General features: G+C 21.2%; 5 protein-coding genes across 7 annotated transcripts; 2 read left to right on the forward strand and 3 right to left on the reverse strand.

Moving 5' to 3' along the window:
• Positions 1-261: 261 nt before the first annotated feature.
• LOC108000043 (WASH complex subunit 4) lies at positions 262-3871 on the forward strand. The gene has a single exon (XM_017060184.3). It carries the CDS (start codon positions 347-349, stop codon positions 3605-3607), a length of 3261 nt encoding a protein of 1086 aa, XP_016915673.1. The 5' UTR covers positions 262-346; the 3' UTR covers positions 3608-3871.
• Positions 3770-7139, reverse strand: LOC107999963 (CUE domain-containing protein 1). Of its 2 annotated transcripts, none has more exons than XM_017060037.3 (5): positions 6998-7139; positions 6759-6901; positions 5848-6220; positions 5625-5723; positions 3770-5504 (listed from the first exon to the last, which is right to left on the reverse strand). In XM_017060037.3, exons 2-5 carry the CDS (start codon positions 6873-6875, stop codon positions 5368-5370), a joined length of 726 nt encoding a protein of 241 aa, XP_016915526.1. In that variant the 5' UTR covers positions 6876-6901; positions 6998-7139; the 3' UTR covers positions 3770-5367. The 2 variants fall into 2 exon arrangements, with proteins under 2 accessions (XP_016915526.1, XP_061934943.1); XM_062078959.1 differs by having other exon boundaries at positions 6759-6920; positions 6998-7122.
• A 441-nt stretch (positions 7140-7580) lies between these two features.
• LOC107999969 (protein-lysine N-methyltransferase EEF2KMT) lies at positions 7581-10159 on the forward strand. 2 transcript variants are annotated; one of them, XM_017060044.3, is made up of 5 exons: positions 7581-8081; positions 8154-8303; positions 8360-8539; positions 8629-9127; positions 9196-10159. In XM_017060044.3, exons 1-5 carry the CDS (start codon positions 8001-8003, stop codon positions 9300-9302), a joined length of 1017 nt encoding a protein of 338 aa, XP_016915533.1. In that variant the 5' UTR covers positions 7581-8000; the 3' UTR covers positions 9303-10159. The 2 variants fall into 2 exon arrangements, with proteins under 2 accessions (XP_016915533.1, XP_016915534.1); XM_017060045.3 differs by having other exon boundaries at positions 8629-9122.
• LOC107999956 (geranylgeranyl transferase type-2 subunit beta) lies at positions 9494-12573 on the reverse strand. The gene is made up of 6 exons (XM_017060028.3): positions 12266-12573; positions 11916-12020; positions 11328-11684; positions 11035-11179; positions 10762-10937; positions 9494-10219 (listed from the first exon to the last, which is right to left on the reverse strand). The coding sequence occupies exons 1-6, from the start codon at positions 12266-12268 to the stop codon at positions 10001-10003; spliced, it is 1005 nt and encodes a 334-aa protein (XP_016915517.1). The 5' UTR covers positions 12269-12573; the 3' UTR covers positions 9494-10000.
• Positions 12574-12718: 145 nt separating this feature from the next.
• On the reverse strand, positions 12719-17321 carry LOC108000048 (WD repeat-containing protein 43). The gene is made up of 7 exons (XM_017060189.3): positions 17094-17321; positions 16164-16658; positions 15167-15608; positions 14650-14956; positions 13396-13640; positions 13047-13249; positions 12719-12797 (listed from the first exon to the last, which is right to left on the reverse strand). The coding sequence occupies exons 1-6, from the start codon at positions 17286-17288 to the stop codon at positions 13059-13061; spliced, it is 1875 nt and encodes a 624-aa protein (XP_016915678.1). The 5' UTR covers positions 17289-17321; the 3' UTR covers positions 12719-12797; positions 13047-13058.
• Between the last annotated feature and the right edge of the window lie 390 nt (positions 17322-17711).

The raw sequence follows: 17711 nt of genomic DNA on the forward strand, positions 1-17711 counted from the left end.
AAATTTTTATTTTTTCAATATTGTTAACCAATCTTACTATCTCAAGATTTTAATCATATAGTTTTATTTATATCTTTTGACTCGTCTCATTGGACAGAGTATAATAGTGTTACTTATTAACTTTTTATATGCATATTGTACAAATTGTTTTTTTATAAACATGGAAGAAATAACAGTGTAGTACTCAAAAGTTCTTAAAGATATTGTTTATGAAAAGTAATGCTGAAATTATAATGAAACATTATTATGCGTGAATTATTGAAAGATATACTAATTTAAAAATTAAATTTTATTTGTTGATAAAAATAATATTTTATATAGCATTACTAATATATAACAAGCGATAATGATAGAATCGTCAACATGGAATACGAAAAAAGACGAAACAATATATAAAACGGCAGGTTCAATACATTTGCGAAAATATGGACAATTTTTCGAAAATTTAGCAAAGCAAACATGGAAAAAAGATTCTACATTAGAATATTTTATGGAAGGCCCTCTTCGGCTTGTATATAAACCTGTTGAGGATATTAGCTTGATAAGTTTAATAGAAATGGAAAATAAATTTTTATCAAAATTACTTGCTGCAGTTGCTGGTACTTGCAGAGAAATTAGACTTCTTGTAATGGAAGCTAAAACATTTTATAAAAAATTGTTTACTCATGGAGAAAAAGGAACAGAAAATAATCAGAATAATATCACATCTCTTTTATCTGATTTGCAAGATTTATTTGTTTTTGTAAATAGAATATGGACAGTTACACATTTAACAACAGAACAATTATCTAATCTAGCCAGTGATTCTAATGATATATATTTACCTGTATTAATAGAACATTTTATTGATTTGTTTATAATTGTTTTAACATTAGATGAAATTGTTGAATCTCAACCATCATTACAAGAGCAATGGAAAAAATATAGAATGAATGTACGTTCTATTATGCATAATCCATCACAATTTGGTATAAATGAATCTAAACTACATGTGTTCAATAAGTTATTGAAAGATTTACAAGAAAATTTATTAAAGAAAGTTTTATTTTCTAAAACAATAGAAAATGTAATGGATGTAAATAAAGGACCTATAATGAGTGAACATATTACTAATTATCTAAAAAATTTAATAATAGATATAGAAAATAAACCAAATGATTATGTTTCATTAAATAAAAATTGGATTGAAATAAATATTGGTATTGTTATAATAACAAAATTATTTGGTACCTGTGATAAAAGATTAATTAAAAGGGTGCTTGAAAATAATAAAAAATTCTATGCTGTAAATTTAATTGGGAATGTTATATGGATTCCAAGTAAATTTTTAAGTGATTTTTTGCCAAAGGAAGCTGGAAATACTATTAATCAACAAGTAGGAGAAAAAATATTATGTTCAAGAATACAGAAACTTTCGCAAACTGTAAATAGTTTAATTCAGAAAGCAGTAACATGGTGCATTGATATGCAAAGTATTTTAATGAAAACAAGTCTTCAAATTTCAGATATTGGACAAAAACAATCTTTATTAGTTGATTTAGTTGCTCTTTTATCTCAAATTAAAGAAATCATATCTTTTATAATAAATATGCATGCAATTCTTATTAAACCAATGAATCGCAATACTGTCCAATTAATTTGTAGATTAATAGAAGTACAAAAATCTTTACAGACTACATTTTACATTTTGGGACCAGTTATAGTGCAATCACAAAGTCAAGTATTACAATATTTAAGTTACTATATATTAATTACATTAGAAACTGCACGTAAAAGTTTGATTCAGAAAGATAAAGGTTATAGCAAAGAAAAATTAGACTCATTATCATTAGTGGGTTTAAGTATGAGATTATTAAATGGACCACCAAGTGCAGATAGGAGATTAATAATTAGATGTGCTTTAGCATGTGCTAATCAATTAACAGATACTTTCAAAGAAGAGGATATGGTGAAATTACGTTTTTCATTAAATAACTATGATATTATTGCTGAGTTGCATAATATTATTATAGATCTCTGTGATTATTCTATATTATTGTATCACCAGAATATAATTCCAGCTTACTTTTCTTCTGTAACAGATAGTAATTTAAATATAAATCATATAGTTCATTTATTCAATGCATTTAACAGTACTATAAGCGAACAAGAAGGAATAAATTTAAAACAAAAAAGAATTACGCAATTAAAAGAAATGTTAACCAAAAATATATTAGAACCTGTTTGCCATGAGATTGAAACTAATTTAAGGCTTCACGTTCATGAGCATTTAAAGTTGAATTCCACAAATCCATTTAATATTGGAGCAAAAGATGGTGGAAGAATAGTGCGATCACTACCTCTACCTTTAGCAAATAGTATGATATATGCCAAAAGATTTATCGAACATTATCTTGATGATATGTTTTATAATCTCACTACAGTGGCATTGCATGATTGGAGAACATATCGAATGATGCATGCTTTGGCACATTATAAATTAAATCTCGATACTGTTCAAAATCCCTTGCCTACACAAACCTTGGAACAAGGTTTGGATGCATTAGAAATTATGAGAAACATTCATGTATTTGTTTCAAAATATTTGTATAATTTAAACACTCAAACATTCATTGAACATACTAGTAACAATAAGCATTTAAACACCATTGGAATTCGACATATAGCAAATTCTATTAGAACACATGGAACTGGTATTATGAGTACAACAGTTAACTTTGTTTATCAATTTCTTCGTATAAAATTACATACATTTTCACAATTTCTTTTTGATGAACATATAAAATCAAGATTAATGCGAGATATAAGATTTATTAAAACTCAGAGAGAAAATGGAACAACACCTTATACATATGAAAGAGCAGAAAAGTTCCAAAAAGGAATCAGAAAATTAGGTATGACACCTGATGGTCTAAGTTATTTAGATCAATTTCGACAATTAATAACTCATATTGGAAATGCATTGGGCTATGTACGATTAATCAGATCTGGTGGATTACATGCTAGTTCAAATGCTGTTTCATTCTTGCCAAATATAGATTCATCTATACCATTTGAATTAATGTGTAAAAATTTAAATTATAGTGCAACAACTCAAGCAGCAGCAAAATGCTTAGAAAATGATATTGCAAATTTAGTACGACATTTCACAGAAGGTATACAATATTTCAAACTTCTTGTCGATGTATTTGCATCTGCTTTTCGAGATACTGAATCACATCATTTGCAACAATTTTATGCTATTGTACCACCATTAACATTAAGTTTTGTTGATAACTCGATATCAAATAAAGAAAAAATGTTTAAGAAAAATCAAATAGGTGCAGCTTTTACCGATGATGGTTTTGCAATGGGAATTGCTTATCTAAATGCCCTTTTAAATCAGTCATCAGAATTGGATAGTTTACATTGGTTTAAAACAGTCGAACAATATATAAATGCTGAAAAACAAATTGCAGAGGGTAATAAAAACATTCATGGAGATGAAAAATTGCAACAAACAAGGGCATTAACATTAAAACGCTTAGGTGAAAGGAGTGCTGAATTTCAACTGCTCTATTATAGTTTATCTGGGGCTAGAGTATTCTTTAAACAATCTGATACATAATATTTCATAATGTATCATTGAATTGATTAATTATAATGTGATAGTTAAATATTTTTGTTTCATATTTTTCATTATTAATGTATAAAAAAATATCAAATTATACAATGAATAATGTTATGTGCTTTATAAAAAAATAGCTTTAAATGTTAAAAACAGTTATAATTATATGCTATAAATTTATTTTATTTTCATAATCCTTTTGTAACTTGTATTATATATATTACAATAATGAGAAAATAAAAATACAGTAATATATAAAATAAATTTTGACTTATTAAAGAGACATAGTTTATAGTGAACTCTCCATATCCATAGAGATAAGTCTCAAGATTTGCGAATAATATACATCATTATAATATATAAATTATATATACTTATAATAAAATTTAATTTATTAATTATTAAATTTTAAGAAAAATAATTAATAATAAAATCTAACAATTAAATAGTAATGAATAATAATGAAAAACAATAAAAATTATATATTAAAAAACAGCAATATAATAATATTTATACAACATTATATGATAGATGAAATAAAGTGAATAATGAAGATATGTGATGCATTATTTATATCAGAATTATATCTAGAATTATTTATGTTGTATAATTCTGGTAGATATGGTTCTAGTAGATTCTAATAGGAATTCAAGAATTTATTTAATTTTTTGAGATTGTATCCAAGCATAAATATGTAAAACCATGAATATGGAGATTTTACTATTTTTTTTTTATATTAAAATTCAACAGTTCTAAATTTTTGCTTCTCCATATATTATATTTAATTATACTTATATATAAATATTTTTTATATCAATGATTTATATAATTGCAATCTTTAATATTTATGATTAAATAATTATTGGCTAGATGAACAGACTAGAATTTATTATGTTTACAACTTTTAAATAGATAGGAGTTTTTCAAAAATATATTTATAAATAAAAAAGCATTATTATTGTATGTAGCAATATAAAAAAAAATCTACCTTCATATTATTAAAAATTTATATAAAAATTAAATATTAAGAAACAAATTTGTCAATTTTAAATTTTATTTTAAGTGTTTATTATAGCTTTGGATAATAATTTTTTTATTATTATTCATTTGATATTCATAAATTATTTATTCTATATTTTAACAATATTGTTTTTATAAATTCAAAAATTATAAACATTTTGTTTTAAATAAATATAAATTATGAAAAACTATAAATTTTTTAAATTAATACCAATAATAAATTACAGATAATATAAATAATATGAATTATAAATAAAATATATTGTAAAGCTATAAAATGTCACATTAAAAAAATTCATATTTTTTAACAAAATTTAATAAATTCTTATTTCAACAATATGACTGTTGTAATTATTGTACTGTTAGTATTTAGAACGTGTACTTATTCATATTACATTATTAAAATAAGTAATATTCTGTAACTTTGCATTTTTTTAGACATCTATGCTATTATCTTTATATTTTTTGATCTTTCTGTGTTTTTGAATTGAAGTTATTTAAATAATTTAGTAATTATTATGTAAATTAACTGTATGGAATATAAATAATTCTAATTTAAATATATAATCCACAATAATAATACTATTATCATCTAAATCTTTTTTATAATTTTCCATTCAATTATTAATATTAATACGGATATGCTTCTTTTTTGCTTCTGAACTGGATAAATTACTGTAAGTATCAATTGGAATTGTTTGTAATTGTTTTTCCTGACAAATTAAGTTCTGTTCTAATTTCTAAGACTGAAATCTAGATGATTCTTCTGAATCTAATAAGTCGTCACAGGAAGCTGTTGGAGGTAATAACTGTCTACCTCCTCGTTTTTTACTGCGTGTAAATACTTTAGTAAGTTGTGCAAACTTACGTCGAGACACTGAAACATAATAAAAATAATAAAAATGAAATAAATTTTATAATTTTTATATATATATAAAATTATTATATAATAATTTAATAATAATGATAATAATAAATTGTAGAAAGTATTATATACTTTTGCCCATATTTTTTAGTCTTTCTTTAAAAAGATCTTCATCATCATGACCAATTTGACTATCACATTTCTCAAGAGTTGTTCCTTGAATTTTTGTATCTATAATAAAAATATATATATATATATATAAAATATATATATATAGTTGCAATTTTATATTTTTCTTAATTTTCTTATATTATATTTTCTTATATTATAAAAATTATTATTGCCTATTACAAACCATTTTCTAAAGTTGACAGAAAGTCTTCATTCCAACGTAATTCAGCCATAAATTCTTCATTTTGAAGAAACATAGCAATTCTTTCATCTTCTATCATTGAATTTTCTTGTAAATAAGAGGAATCTAAACTATCTTCAGAAACTTGGGGAAGTCGAAGAAATGTATCTGGCAATGGTCCTAATAAAGCAGGTTGCCATTTACGTATACTTTTTGAAGATATTGTTGAATCTATTTTGTATGACTTAGAAGTACTTGGTGATTTTTCATTTTGTTCTAATTCACTCCTAATTTTTTCATTTTCATTATCTGTACTCATAGTAAGTAACTGATCAATTGTTGTATCTACAGCTCCTTGATTAGATCTTAATACAGCCTAAAAGATTTAAATAAATTACGAAATTTTTTAATTTTTAATTGATTATTAATTTGTATGTTTTTAAATGCTAAATAATATGATTGTTTTATATAATTACAAAAATTATTGCAAGTATTATCATACTAATAAAAATACTCTAATATTCTGTTTTCTTATTTAATAGAAATTCTTTGTCATTAAAAAAATTAAATTTTTTTTAATGTATTTCATTTTTAAGTAATAATATTCAATCTTATAATATAATTTTGTTTTAAATATATAAAAGAATATTTACAAATAAAAATTAATATTTGATTTTAAATATTATTATTAATTAATATATATTCTATAATATATTCTATCTGTTTTAAAAATTTATATTAAATATTTTTAAAAGTGAATATTAGTATTTTTTTTATAAAAGTTTTTAAAAAGTTCAATATATTATTCAATATTATTTCAATAAAGAATTGAATATTATATATCATAATATATTTAAAATGAAGATTTTTTTATGATATATAATATAGCTTAATATTTTTATTAAATAACTTACCTCAATCACATCATCATCCATTTGTGGAAACATGTTTTTAAAATCAGCCATTGCCTGATAAAATTCTAAAGTAGTTTGTTGTTGTTGTTGTTGTTGCTGTTCCATAGCAGAGGCCATTATGTGATTATTAAAAAGTTGCTAATCTAAATTAAATAATTGATTCTAATTATAAAACTTTTATTATTTTATTATAAATTTCAGTAATATGATGTTATTTATTTATTAATAATTAATCTTACCTCAACAATTCAAAAGATTCAAAACATTTCAAAAACATGAATATGTAGATAAATTATCATCCATAATGAATAATATCAGTTTCTTATTATTATGTTGTCATGTTTTTTATTTAAAAGAATTAATTACATTTTATAATAGTTTTTTACTTAATTAAATATATTTTTATATAATATAATTAATTATGTTATGTGAAATGTCTACCCACATAATTAAAAACTAATGTCATTAGTTGCAAAGAAAATAAGCAACTATTAAAATTTATTGAGATTTATATAAGCTTGAGACAGTTCTTTCTTAAAAAATATGAATATGAAGTTATTTAGAAAGTGCGAAACTTCTTATAATGGTATCTCAATTTATCTAGTGATTCGAAGTCCTAGTTTTTTATTGGTTTATTTTGGACAATTTATTTATTTTAGTTTGTTTTTTTATTTAATTTGAATATAAATCATATTAAATATTATTTATTTTTAAAATAACATATATATATTATATACATATATACATATATACTTGCATGATAAGAATTAATAATTTTAAAAATGAAAAAATAAATATTACTACATAAACAAAAAAAAAAAAAAAGAAATGGTAATTTTATTATTGTTACTTTTAAGTCAATATAATTGAATTTAGACAAATATTTCAATGATGAAAAATTATTATATTTAAATGTCAAAATACATATAAACATTTATAGATTAATACTAAAAATAAATATATAATGTGAAGTATAATATTTTTATTGTAAAATAAAAAATCTAAAAAATATTTAATTAACAAATATATTTTTTTAAATTTTTTAAATTTCTATTTTTGTATATATAACATTAATTAAATATAAATTTTTATGAATTAAATAAATTATTTTATACATTTATTGATAAAAATAAATATTTAAAAGATTTATATCATAAAAATTTAATATTATAAAATTAAAAATTATTATTAATTATATTAATTATATTATAAAATTATTATAAAATATATTTATACAATAAAATGAATTGCAATATATTTGATATGAATAATTTAATTAAATATTTTCTCTCTTGCACATCGATAAATACAATGGAGATATTTGTATGTATATAAATTTTATATTTTTTAAATAATTTCTTAAGTAATTAAATAATTTTAAAATATTATATATAGCTTCAATCTTCTCAAGAAAGTATCGATTATTTGCTTAATTTAGAAAAACAAGAGGAAATTTTAAAAAACACAGTAAATAGTGATTTAATTAAAAAATATCCAATAAAACAATCTTATCAAAGAGCATTCTTAAAATGGCTTATGAATAAGGTAATTAAATTAATATTTATAAAAAAAATTAAAATTAAATATACTTTTTAATATAGATTGAAGAGAAAAATGGTGAAATTTGTGATATTATGTATATTACATATTGTAATTTAATATCTTCCACAATCAAAGAATCTATTCATTATCGACACTTTTTAATAGAAAATGATTGTGTTAGTATAAAAGAAAGCACACATATTATATCAGAAGGTACAACAGGATTATGTAGTTGGCAGGTAATAATTATATATATTTATTATAATATATTTATATTGTACGAATGATTTTTATATTTTTGAATTGTAATATCATTTATGATTTGTAGGGAGCTATAGAATTAAGTAAATGGTGCATGAAAAATAAGAACAAATTCTATGGGAAAGTTGTTTTAGAATTAGGTTGTGGAGTTGGATTAACAGGATTGTGTATTATTAAAAATTGTTTTCCCAAACAATATATATTTACAGATGGTCATAAAACTGTTCTTGAAATGGTTTCTGAAAATATTAAATTTAATTTATTGAATAATGAAAACAAAATACAATCAAAATTAAAATATGATAGATTGAAATTACAATTAAAATATAATTATACAGATATTAAAGTAATGGAATTAAAATGGGAAGATATTAATAAATATGTGAATGAACAATGGACTGTACCTGATATAATAATTGGAGCTGATATTTTATATGATGCCAAATCATTTTATGAATTAATATTAGGATTAAAAAAATTATTGTCTTTTGTTATGGATGGATATGCTATTATTGCAGCAACAATTCGCAATGAAAATACTGTTTCACAATTTCTTTATCAGTTAGGTATATCTCTTAATTCATAAAATTAATATTGTTTCAATAAATCATATTAAAAACTAATTTTTTTTCAGAATATCACAATCTTTCTTTTGAAGAATATAATGTATCGCAGCAAACAGTGTATGTACAATTAACAAATTTACCTATTAAAATATTAAAAATTTTTTGGAAAAGATGATAAATTTTGATTAATATTATTATTTTTATTGATATTGTTAAGTATAAGAAAACTATAAGTATAATGATAAGTATAAAGAAATTATAGTTCCATTCTAAAAATTATTATACATTCTAAAATAATTATATATTAATTTTATTAAAATTTTAAAAAATTTTAATTTTGGCAAAGTATATTTGTTTTTAATAAACTTTTTTTTTGAAATAAATTTTTATTTTTTATTTATTTTATTTCATTCAAATTAAAAATAATAATAATATAATAAAATTAATAATAATATAAATTACAATTTAAAATTTTCAAAAATTTCATAATATTAATTAATTATATAATGTAACATGATGTAACATACTATATTTAAGTTTTATTACAAATGTAATATATTATATTCAAGTTGAGATAAAAGTAATGATAAAATTTTTATTAATTTTATTAATTTAACAATATGTTTTAGTTATATTAAATAATGTGTATTAATAAATTATTTTTTTATTTAAAGTATTACATAATATTATTTATTATTTTATAATATATCAGTAAATAAAAAATAAAATTAAATTAAAAATTAAATAAAAAATATTGAATTCTTTAAATAAAATAATAAATGAAACTAATTCATATAAAAGATTAATATTATACTTTTGTCATAGTATTTCATAAATATTTAAATGTAATAAAAAATTTTCTATAATTAAACGTCAATTACTTTGGTCGAGCCTTGAAGGTTTTAAATGTAACCTTTGAATTACATATTCAGGCATGCAGTATGTTGGGTTAATTTTTTTTAAAGGATAATCAGTATTTAAAAGGGAAAGCGCAGTTAAGCCAAAAAGAGTATGAAAAGGGTCAGCAATATCGCCTGGACGATCACTAAATCCTCCTGATTCCGTATCTTGACATGCTAATACAAACTTTACCTGTAAATTAATATTAAATCAAAAATATAAAATATAAAAATATAATAAAAATATAACGAAACTTGTTTTATACTGTTAATTTCTAATGATATAATATATAATGATTTCTAATGATGTATAACATAATATGAAGCTTTTTTGATTTAATTTTTTGTCAACTGAAAAATTTTTTAATTAGGAAGAAAAAAAAAAAAGAAAAGAGTTTCAATATAAGAAATTTTATAATTTTATAATTCCAATTTGTATCATGTTCTCTAATATTATAAATAGAATAATTATTCATTTTCACAACTGTAAAAAACTACATATACAATTTCTAATGATAAATGATAAAACATATTATTTTCAAATCAACGAACATGTTATTATCTAATAAGAAAAAAATATTAATTATAAAAAATATTACCAATTATTGAATATTATTTTGTTTCTTTTAATTTAACTGTAAAAATAACCAATGAAAAAATAATCAAATGATAAAATACTCTTTTAATAATTTGTTAATCTATTTTTTAAAATAATATATATAAAAAAATATATACCAATTGTTCTTTATTAACCCAATGAAGACGTCCTAAAATTGTAAGCGCAGAAAGAACCCACCAAGAATAGCAAACATCAGGCAACTTTTCTGGCCTACCATTTAAACCTCCAGATGGAAGTTGTCTTTCACAAAGCCACCAACTTAATTGATCTGCATCTATTAAATGAAGATTACCTGGAAATATTTAATATCTTTATATTATTGATTCTCCAATAAGGATTCAATGAATTGCATTTTATTGTATTAAATATTTAGAAAAAAAAAAAATTACCAGTTATTGATAAAAGTCCTATGGAGCAGTAAATCATACCAGCATGGCTTTCAGCTCCAGGCTTTGATCCAAAACCACCATCAAAATTCATACATTTCATTACAAATTCAACTGCCTTGTTAATATCTATTGCATCTAATCGATTCTAAAATAATATTTTTAAAATCTATTTTAAAATGATTAACTAATTTAAAATAATTAACAAAAAATTTTATTTAATATAAATAATTTTATATATATATATGTATTTTTTATATACATGCATATATAAATATTTAAAAAGTTTTACTTGCCAAAAGAGATAACGTTGCCACAGCACAAAAAGAAAATCTCATATCAATTTCACCCCAAATGTCACCAGTAAAACTTCCATCTGGTTGTTGTCTTTCTTTTACATATTTTATAACTTTTTCTATATCAATAGTGTCCAATGCATCATATATACATAATATTTGAACTGCACTCAAAGTATAAAGAATATGCGGGTCGTGTTGTAAACTAGCAGCTATACCACCACTTTCTGTTTGACACTGAGCAATAAATTCCAATACTTCATTTCGATTTGTTTGTTCCAATTTACCCATAAGATCCAATGCAGTTAAACCCCAATACATTCCAGACATTCTCATATGCTCTGTCATACAATACATCTAAAATTTAATAATATCTCTATTAATTATATAATAAGTTCAATTTTAATATATATGTGCAATTAATCTTTATATCATATACAAAATATATAAAATATAAATAAATTGTTATATAATAAAATTTTGATCATATAAATTCCACTTAAAAATTGATAATAACAATATTTAAAATAAAAATTGTTATTATTGAATATTCTATGAAAAAATTTTTAAAATAAATATAATACTTACATATTCATCCTTATCAGTGCCATAAGAAAGTAAAAAGTTTGCATGTTTTTCCAATAATAATTCAGGAACTGAAGTTGGAAGTTCAATATCATGTTTTAACACTGGCTAAAATACAAATTAAAAATTTCTATATGTAAATAATAATAAATATTAAAATATTTATAATTTGATATTCTATAATAAATTAATTAAAAATTATATAAATTATATTTTATCCAAATCCAGAGAAATGTACAAATAATGTATAAATAAATTTATAATATAATACAATAATATCTAAAAAAAAAATTAACTTTTAAATCTTTTAACCTTAATAAATATTAATCTGTATTAAACTATTTTTTACTCACCATATTAAAAAGCGATTAAAAAATTTGAATAAATTATTATGTTTTATCAACTTTCATTCGTTTAAATAAATTTGTAAAAACTCTTTGAACTCATTACTTTTTTGATAAAAAATATTCATACGTTATTCATCATTTGGTCACCTAACCTCAAAATTAAAAAATTAGATTAAAGTTCTCCATCATGAAGACAGAAAGGCGCGAATTTTTAAAAAAATAGTAAAGGAAAAGGAAATAGATAATCATTACAAAATTTTGTGTAATAGTAATATTAAATTAATGTAATTATCATTAAAAAAAAAAAGAAAAAAGAAAAGAAAAAAAAAAGAAAAAAAATTTATTCCTATGTAAATACTTATTATTTATTTTTAACTTAAATCAGAAGCATAAAATAACTTCTCATTTTTAATAGAGATGATTGGAATACAGATATATTTAATTTTTTATATTTAATAGTTTTTGTAAAAAAACGGTATTTATTCAACATTTTAATTTTTTTTTTCAAATTCTTTATATTCAGGAACTCCAACGTTCACTAAAACAGACAAAATACTATATTTTAATAATGTTATTATATAATCAATTTATAGTAATTATAGTAAAATTAATTTATTTTTCGAATAGTATTAATATAATATAAAATAATTTAATGAGATTGTCAAATTTATTAATTTAAATTTGTTTAAACATAATTTAAATTTCTTGTACATTTAAATAATATTATTTAACCATAATTTGAAATTCTAATATATTCTTTTTTATAATTTTCTTCTCTTAATTTTACCTAAATTAATATTCAGCTGGATATAAATTCATCATCTTCATGATCAGAATTCATACTCTTGACATCCTCATCATTTTGCTGTTCTTGATCATCTTGATCATCTTGAATCACTTCATCCTCTTGATTTGACATTTGTTCCCAATCTTCATCGGATTCACTTTCTAAATCCTCATCTTCAATTCCACCATCTTCGTCTGATGAATCTAACGAAATAAATTTTAAATAAATATTATAAGATAAAAATAATTCTTTAATTTATAAATTGCATTTTTTAAAAAGTTAAAATAATAAATCTGACAAATCTAACAAAAAATAAGCAATTACAATAAAATAAAATTTTATTATGAACCTGAATCTTGATAAACGAGACAATTTTCGGTAACATCTTTATCATGTTCTTCCATTGTTTGAGAAATTTGACCAGTGACAAGAGAAACTCGACCTTTAAGTTTTGAGAGTTCTGTCAAAAGAGCTAGTTTAGCATCTATTGAACTTAAAATTGGTCCGAATAATTCCACAAGATCTGCTTGTGATAATAAATGTCCTGCATGTGTTGTTAGCAATGCTTCCAACCATCGCACAGCAATTTTACTCCTATAATATAATGATTAAAAAGTAGAAAAAGATATAATTTATAAGACAGCCATTAAGGATGAATATAGTAAGACGGGAATTAACAATTTATTACAATAAATCGAATTCAATTTATTATTTATTTCATATGCTGCAACATTTTTTAATCAATAAGAAATTTCTTTGATCAATAAACGCGAGTTACTAAAGATTCATACCTTAAATCTGTTCTACTTCCGAATCCGAGCCGCGTATTTAGAGTATTAATAATTATTATAATAATATAATTTTGTTTCACTTTACAGTCTTGATTCGACGAAAAATATATTTGACCAAGTTCCAATTTTATACTAATGCTCGTAGTCAACGCGAATTCTTCAGTTAATATAGTTTTTACAATTTTATGGAGAAAAGTATAAAAAATAATTTATGAATTCACTGTAAGATGTGAAGAAAATATCGATTGCATTTATTTATATAGATTTTTATTTTTAAAATAATTTTTAAAAATCATATTAACATTTACTTTCTTGAAAAAAATTAAAAATTGATTTTATCATTTACACAATATTATTAAAAAATATAACTTAAGATTTTTTTTCCAAAATAAATATAACAATAATATTATTTTTAATCATAATTGACTTTTATTGTGTAAATGAATGTCACAATTTTCTGTCCATGAATTAAAAAAAATATTCTGTTAATTCACGATTATTTTGATATAAATCGAAGAAATTTTATTATATCACTTTGATTTATTAAACAAAACATTAGATAAAAATCTTGAAATAAGAAAGTGATTTTTACATTTTTTTTCTGAAAATTCAAAGTTATATTTTGAAATATTCGTATATAATTTCACAATTTCGTTAAATGAATAAAATGATAAAATATAATATTATGTTAACTTCATAAGAAATACGTTTTCTTTCGTAAATGATTTTTTTAAATGTGCGTTTGCAATTAAGGGATTAAGTATAACAAAAAAAAAATATTTTAAAAATAATTAACATTTGAAAAATCTTACGTGTAAGTTTTACCCTGGAGAAGGATAGTGAGTTCTTTAAGAAGTGGTCCAATTGCTTGTATTGGTAGTTTAGCAATAGTATTTTTAATAATGGACTCATTCTTTGTGAGCAAGATATTACTCAAAATAGTTTTATCTTTACTGTTCAAGCCTTGTATTAGAAGTTGTGTCCTGTTGTTACCTGTACTAATAGTTTTGCCTATAGAACTGCTTTCAGCACTTAAGCTTAAGTTTTCCAATCTGTCTTTCAATAACAATTGAGATCCTGAACTGTTTTTACTCTTTTTTTGCGTAGTTTCTATTATTCCTAAAAAAAACAAAAAACAAAAAAAAAAAACAAAACAAAACCAAGTTAGAAAAAAATATTATATAGAAAAAAATATTACATTTTTAATTTATATTTGATTTATATATTACAAATTTAAATAAAATATTTTAAATATTTTAAAAGATAAAAATAAATTTTATATTATGTATTAATAAAATAATAATAAATTAAATGTTTAAAAAAAAATACCTGGTGGAAGGTATTCAACATTGTCTTCGATTATAGTTGATTTTACTTTAGAAATTTCTTCTTTTCTCTCTTTATTTTTTTTGTATTCTGAACGCACTAAATACTGTACTTTATCAGAAAAATCTGGTATCACTTTTTCAAATGTAGGATTAAGATATGTTCCATATGCTAATAATAATTTCTGATCATCTGTTAACATTGCATTTAAAATAGAAATTTGTTGTACTTCATCTTTTTGACTTATATCAGAAGCAACCGCAATATTTAAACTGGGTTTTAAAGGTTTTGATCGACCATTTGGTTGATATTGAAATAACTGTGCTTGTCCAGATCTTGTTACAACTAAAACCATTACTTGAGAATTTGCTGAGACATTTGCAGAAACACTTATTGGATCATCTTGTAAGGCTAAACTTGCTACAGAAGTTCTTTCATTTCTTTGCTGAAAATATTTTCTTAATTAATGAAATATAATGAAATATATACATATTATTACATAAGATTTATTAATTTTTTAATATATTAATATTGAAAAATGTGTAATATTCTATAAAATATATAAATTTATAATAGAAAAATATTGAAAATAAAATTTTATTTAAAAAAATGTTATTTATAATTTCAAATTCATAATTTCAATTTATCTTTTCATGAAAAATCATTTTAATCATTAACAATAATCATTTTAAAAACATTTTAAAACAAATAATATTGTATTATCAACATTCTAAAAATTCTTAAAACTAAAAAAAAAACATTATTTTATTATGTAATTATTTATTTAATTATTAAAAAATTACTTGTAGAAAAATGGTACTTTTTTTATTGTTTTATGAATGCTTCATTCATTGCTATTTTTTGCAATTATCTTGTAAGATATTTCAAAACACACAATAAAACAATAATCACAAGGGATCAAACACAATATTATATGAATATTATAAGCATAAATTATTAATAAAAAACTTTAAGATAAAAAGAAAAAAAAATATCTTACTTCATCTAATGCCCAAACACTGAGATAACCATCACCATAAGCACCACTAATAACATAATTATTTCCAGATGTCATTTTTATAGTATGAAGACATGTCACTTGATTAGCATGACCTGTGAATGTTCTTATTAATTGCTTAGTATTTAAATCCCACCATTTGATAACTCTTTCTCCTGATAATAAATTATTTCCATCTGTTGATACTGCTAATGATGTAGTTTTTCCTTTTCCTGATTTCCATTTACATTTTACACCATTTTCTTGAAGATTCCATTGAATAATATGATGATCATCTGATGCAGTGATGAACCCAACATTTTCAGACCATGTTGCTGCAGTAACTGAACCAGAATGGCCATCTAATTGCGCAGTAACCGAGGAAGTTGTCGTATCATAAAGTGTAATTTTTCCATTTGTTGAACCCATAGCAATAATACCCTTTTGAATGGATTCTTCTGAAATTGATTTTCTTCTGCGTTTTTTCCATGGCGAAGGCTAAAAATTATTAAAATATTCAAATCTCTATATTTATATAATATTTATTAATTAAATTTAATAGCGAATAAAAGTTATAACCTCAAATACAATTTTATTAAAATAAACATAATTTAATAATAAATATGATTAAAAAGAACGAATTCATGAAATAAAATATATTTGTATTTTAAAAATATTTTTAAAAACCCAATTATAGTATCTCTTATAATATAAAATTTATAAAAAATTGTAAAAAGCATGGAAAACATAACCTATAAAGCAATAATAAAGTATGATTAATTAAAGAATATAAACATTCATGTTGAGCAATGAGATTTAAAAAATAGTTTATATTTAAAAGAATTTTTATTTTATTATAATACATAAAATGAATATGTAATAAAATAAAAAAATTTAACATTAAGATATGAAATAAAGAAGCACATGGTTTACCGATGTATTTGTGGTACGAGAATTGATGTAAAGCCATTCCAAAATACAACATGGAGAAGAAAGATGAAAATTGGAAACATATTCTTGTTTTAAACGACCAGTATTAGTATCCCAAATTTTTAATTTTCCATCATTTCCACAATGTGCAAAATATTCACCATCAGAAGAAAAAGCGTAATTAGCGGTAGTCGCCATTTTTGAACTATTGGTATTCCAAATTGAAGTGAGCTATAGAAATTTTCCTCTTCTTAAACAATTTCAATCTATATTAAAAAATCTAGTATTTAAAAATCCATATTTTTCAATTGCTTTTTACATTGTTTTATATTATAGTATAAAGAAAAATATTAAAAAAATTATGTCGTAAAGAAAAATATTTAACTTGAATTTAAAAAAAAATATAAATTATATTTTAAAATATAAAAATACATTTTTATTTAAATAAAATTAAATATTAAAGTTATGATTATTAAATATTAAATATTATCATTATAATTATATTAAATGTTATATTTTACTCAATAAAACATTTATAAAAAGTTCGATTAATTAATATTTAATATAAAACTTTGAATGAAATGCAGAAATAATAAGTCTAAAATATTATAAAATTTTACG

Source organism: Apis cerana, linkage group LG8 (assembly GCF_029169275.1).
Source record: "Apis cerana isolate GH-2021 linkage group LG8, AcerK_1.0, whole genome shotgun sequence".
In the NCBI taxonomy this organism is placed as follows: Eukaryota; Metazoa; Arthropoda; class Insecta; order Hymenoptera; family Apidae; genus Apis; species Apis cerana.

What these genes read in the sequence shown, in the direction of transcription:
- LOC108000043 (XM_017060184.3), top strand. Translation starts at nt 347, where the DNA reads ATGATAGAATCGTCAACATGGAATACGAAAAAAGACGAAACAATATAT.
- LOC107999963 (XM_017060037.3), bottom strand. Translation starts at nt 6,875, where the DNA reads ATGGCCTCTGCTATGGAACAGCAACAACAACAACAACAACAAACTACT. An exon ending in TCTGTCAACTTTAGAAAATG is followed by an intron (nt 5,724 to 5,847) that starts GTTTGTAATAGG and finishes TTTTTATTATAG; the next exon opens with ATACAAAAATTCAAGGAACA. An exon ending in ACTAAAAAATATGGGCAAAA is followed by an intron (nt 5,505 to 5,624) that starts GTATATAATACT and finishes ATTATGTTTCAG; the next exon opens with TGTCTCGACGTAAGTTTGCA.
- LOC107999969 (XM_017060044.3), top strand. Translation starts at nt 8,001, where the DNA reads ATGAATTGCAATATATTTGATATGAATAATTTAATTAAATATTTTCTC. An exon ending in CAGGATTATGTAGTTGGCAG is followed by an intron (nt 8,540 to 8,628) that starts GTAATAATTATA and finishes TATGATTTGTAG; the next exon opens with GGAGCTATAGAATTAAGTAA. An exon ending in ACAATTTCTTTATCAGTTAG is followed by an intron (nt 9,128 to 9,195) that starts GTATATCTCTTA and finishes ATTTTTTTTCAG; the next exon opens with AATATCACAATCTTTCTTTT.
- LOC107999956 (XM_017060028.3), bottom strand. An exon ending in GCACTGATAAGGATGAATAT is followed by an intron (nt 11,685 to 11,915) that starts GTAAGTATTATA and finishes ATTAAATTTTAG; the next exon opens with ATGTATTGTATGACAGAGCA. An exon ending in TGGCAACGTTATCTCTTTTG is followed by an intron (nt 11,180 to 11,327) that starts GCAAGTAAAACT and finishes ATATTATTTTAG; the next exon opens with AATCGATTAGATGCAATAGA.
- LOC108000048 (XM_017060189.3), bottom strand. Translation starts at nt 17,288, where the DNA reads ATGGCGACTACCGCTAATTACGCTTTTTCTTCTGATGGTGAATATTTT. An exon ending in CTCGTACCACAAATACATCG is followed by an intron (nt 16,659 to 17,093) that starts GTAAACCATGTG and finishes AATAATTTTTAG; the next exon opens with CCTTCGCCATGGAAAAAACG. An exon ending in CTCCAGGGTAAAACTTACAC is followed by an intron (nt 13,641 to 14,649) that starts GTAAGATTTTTC and finishes ATTATATTATAG; the next exon opens with GAGTAAAATTGCTGTGCGAT.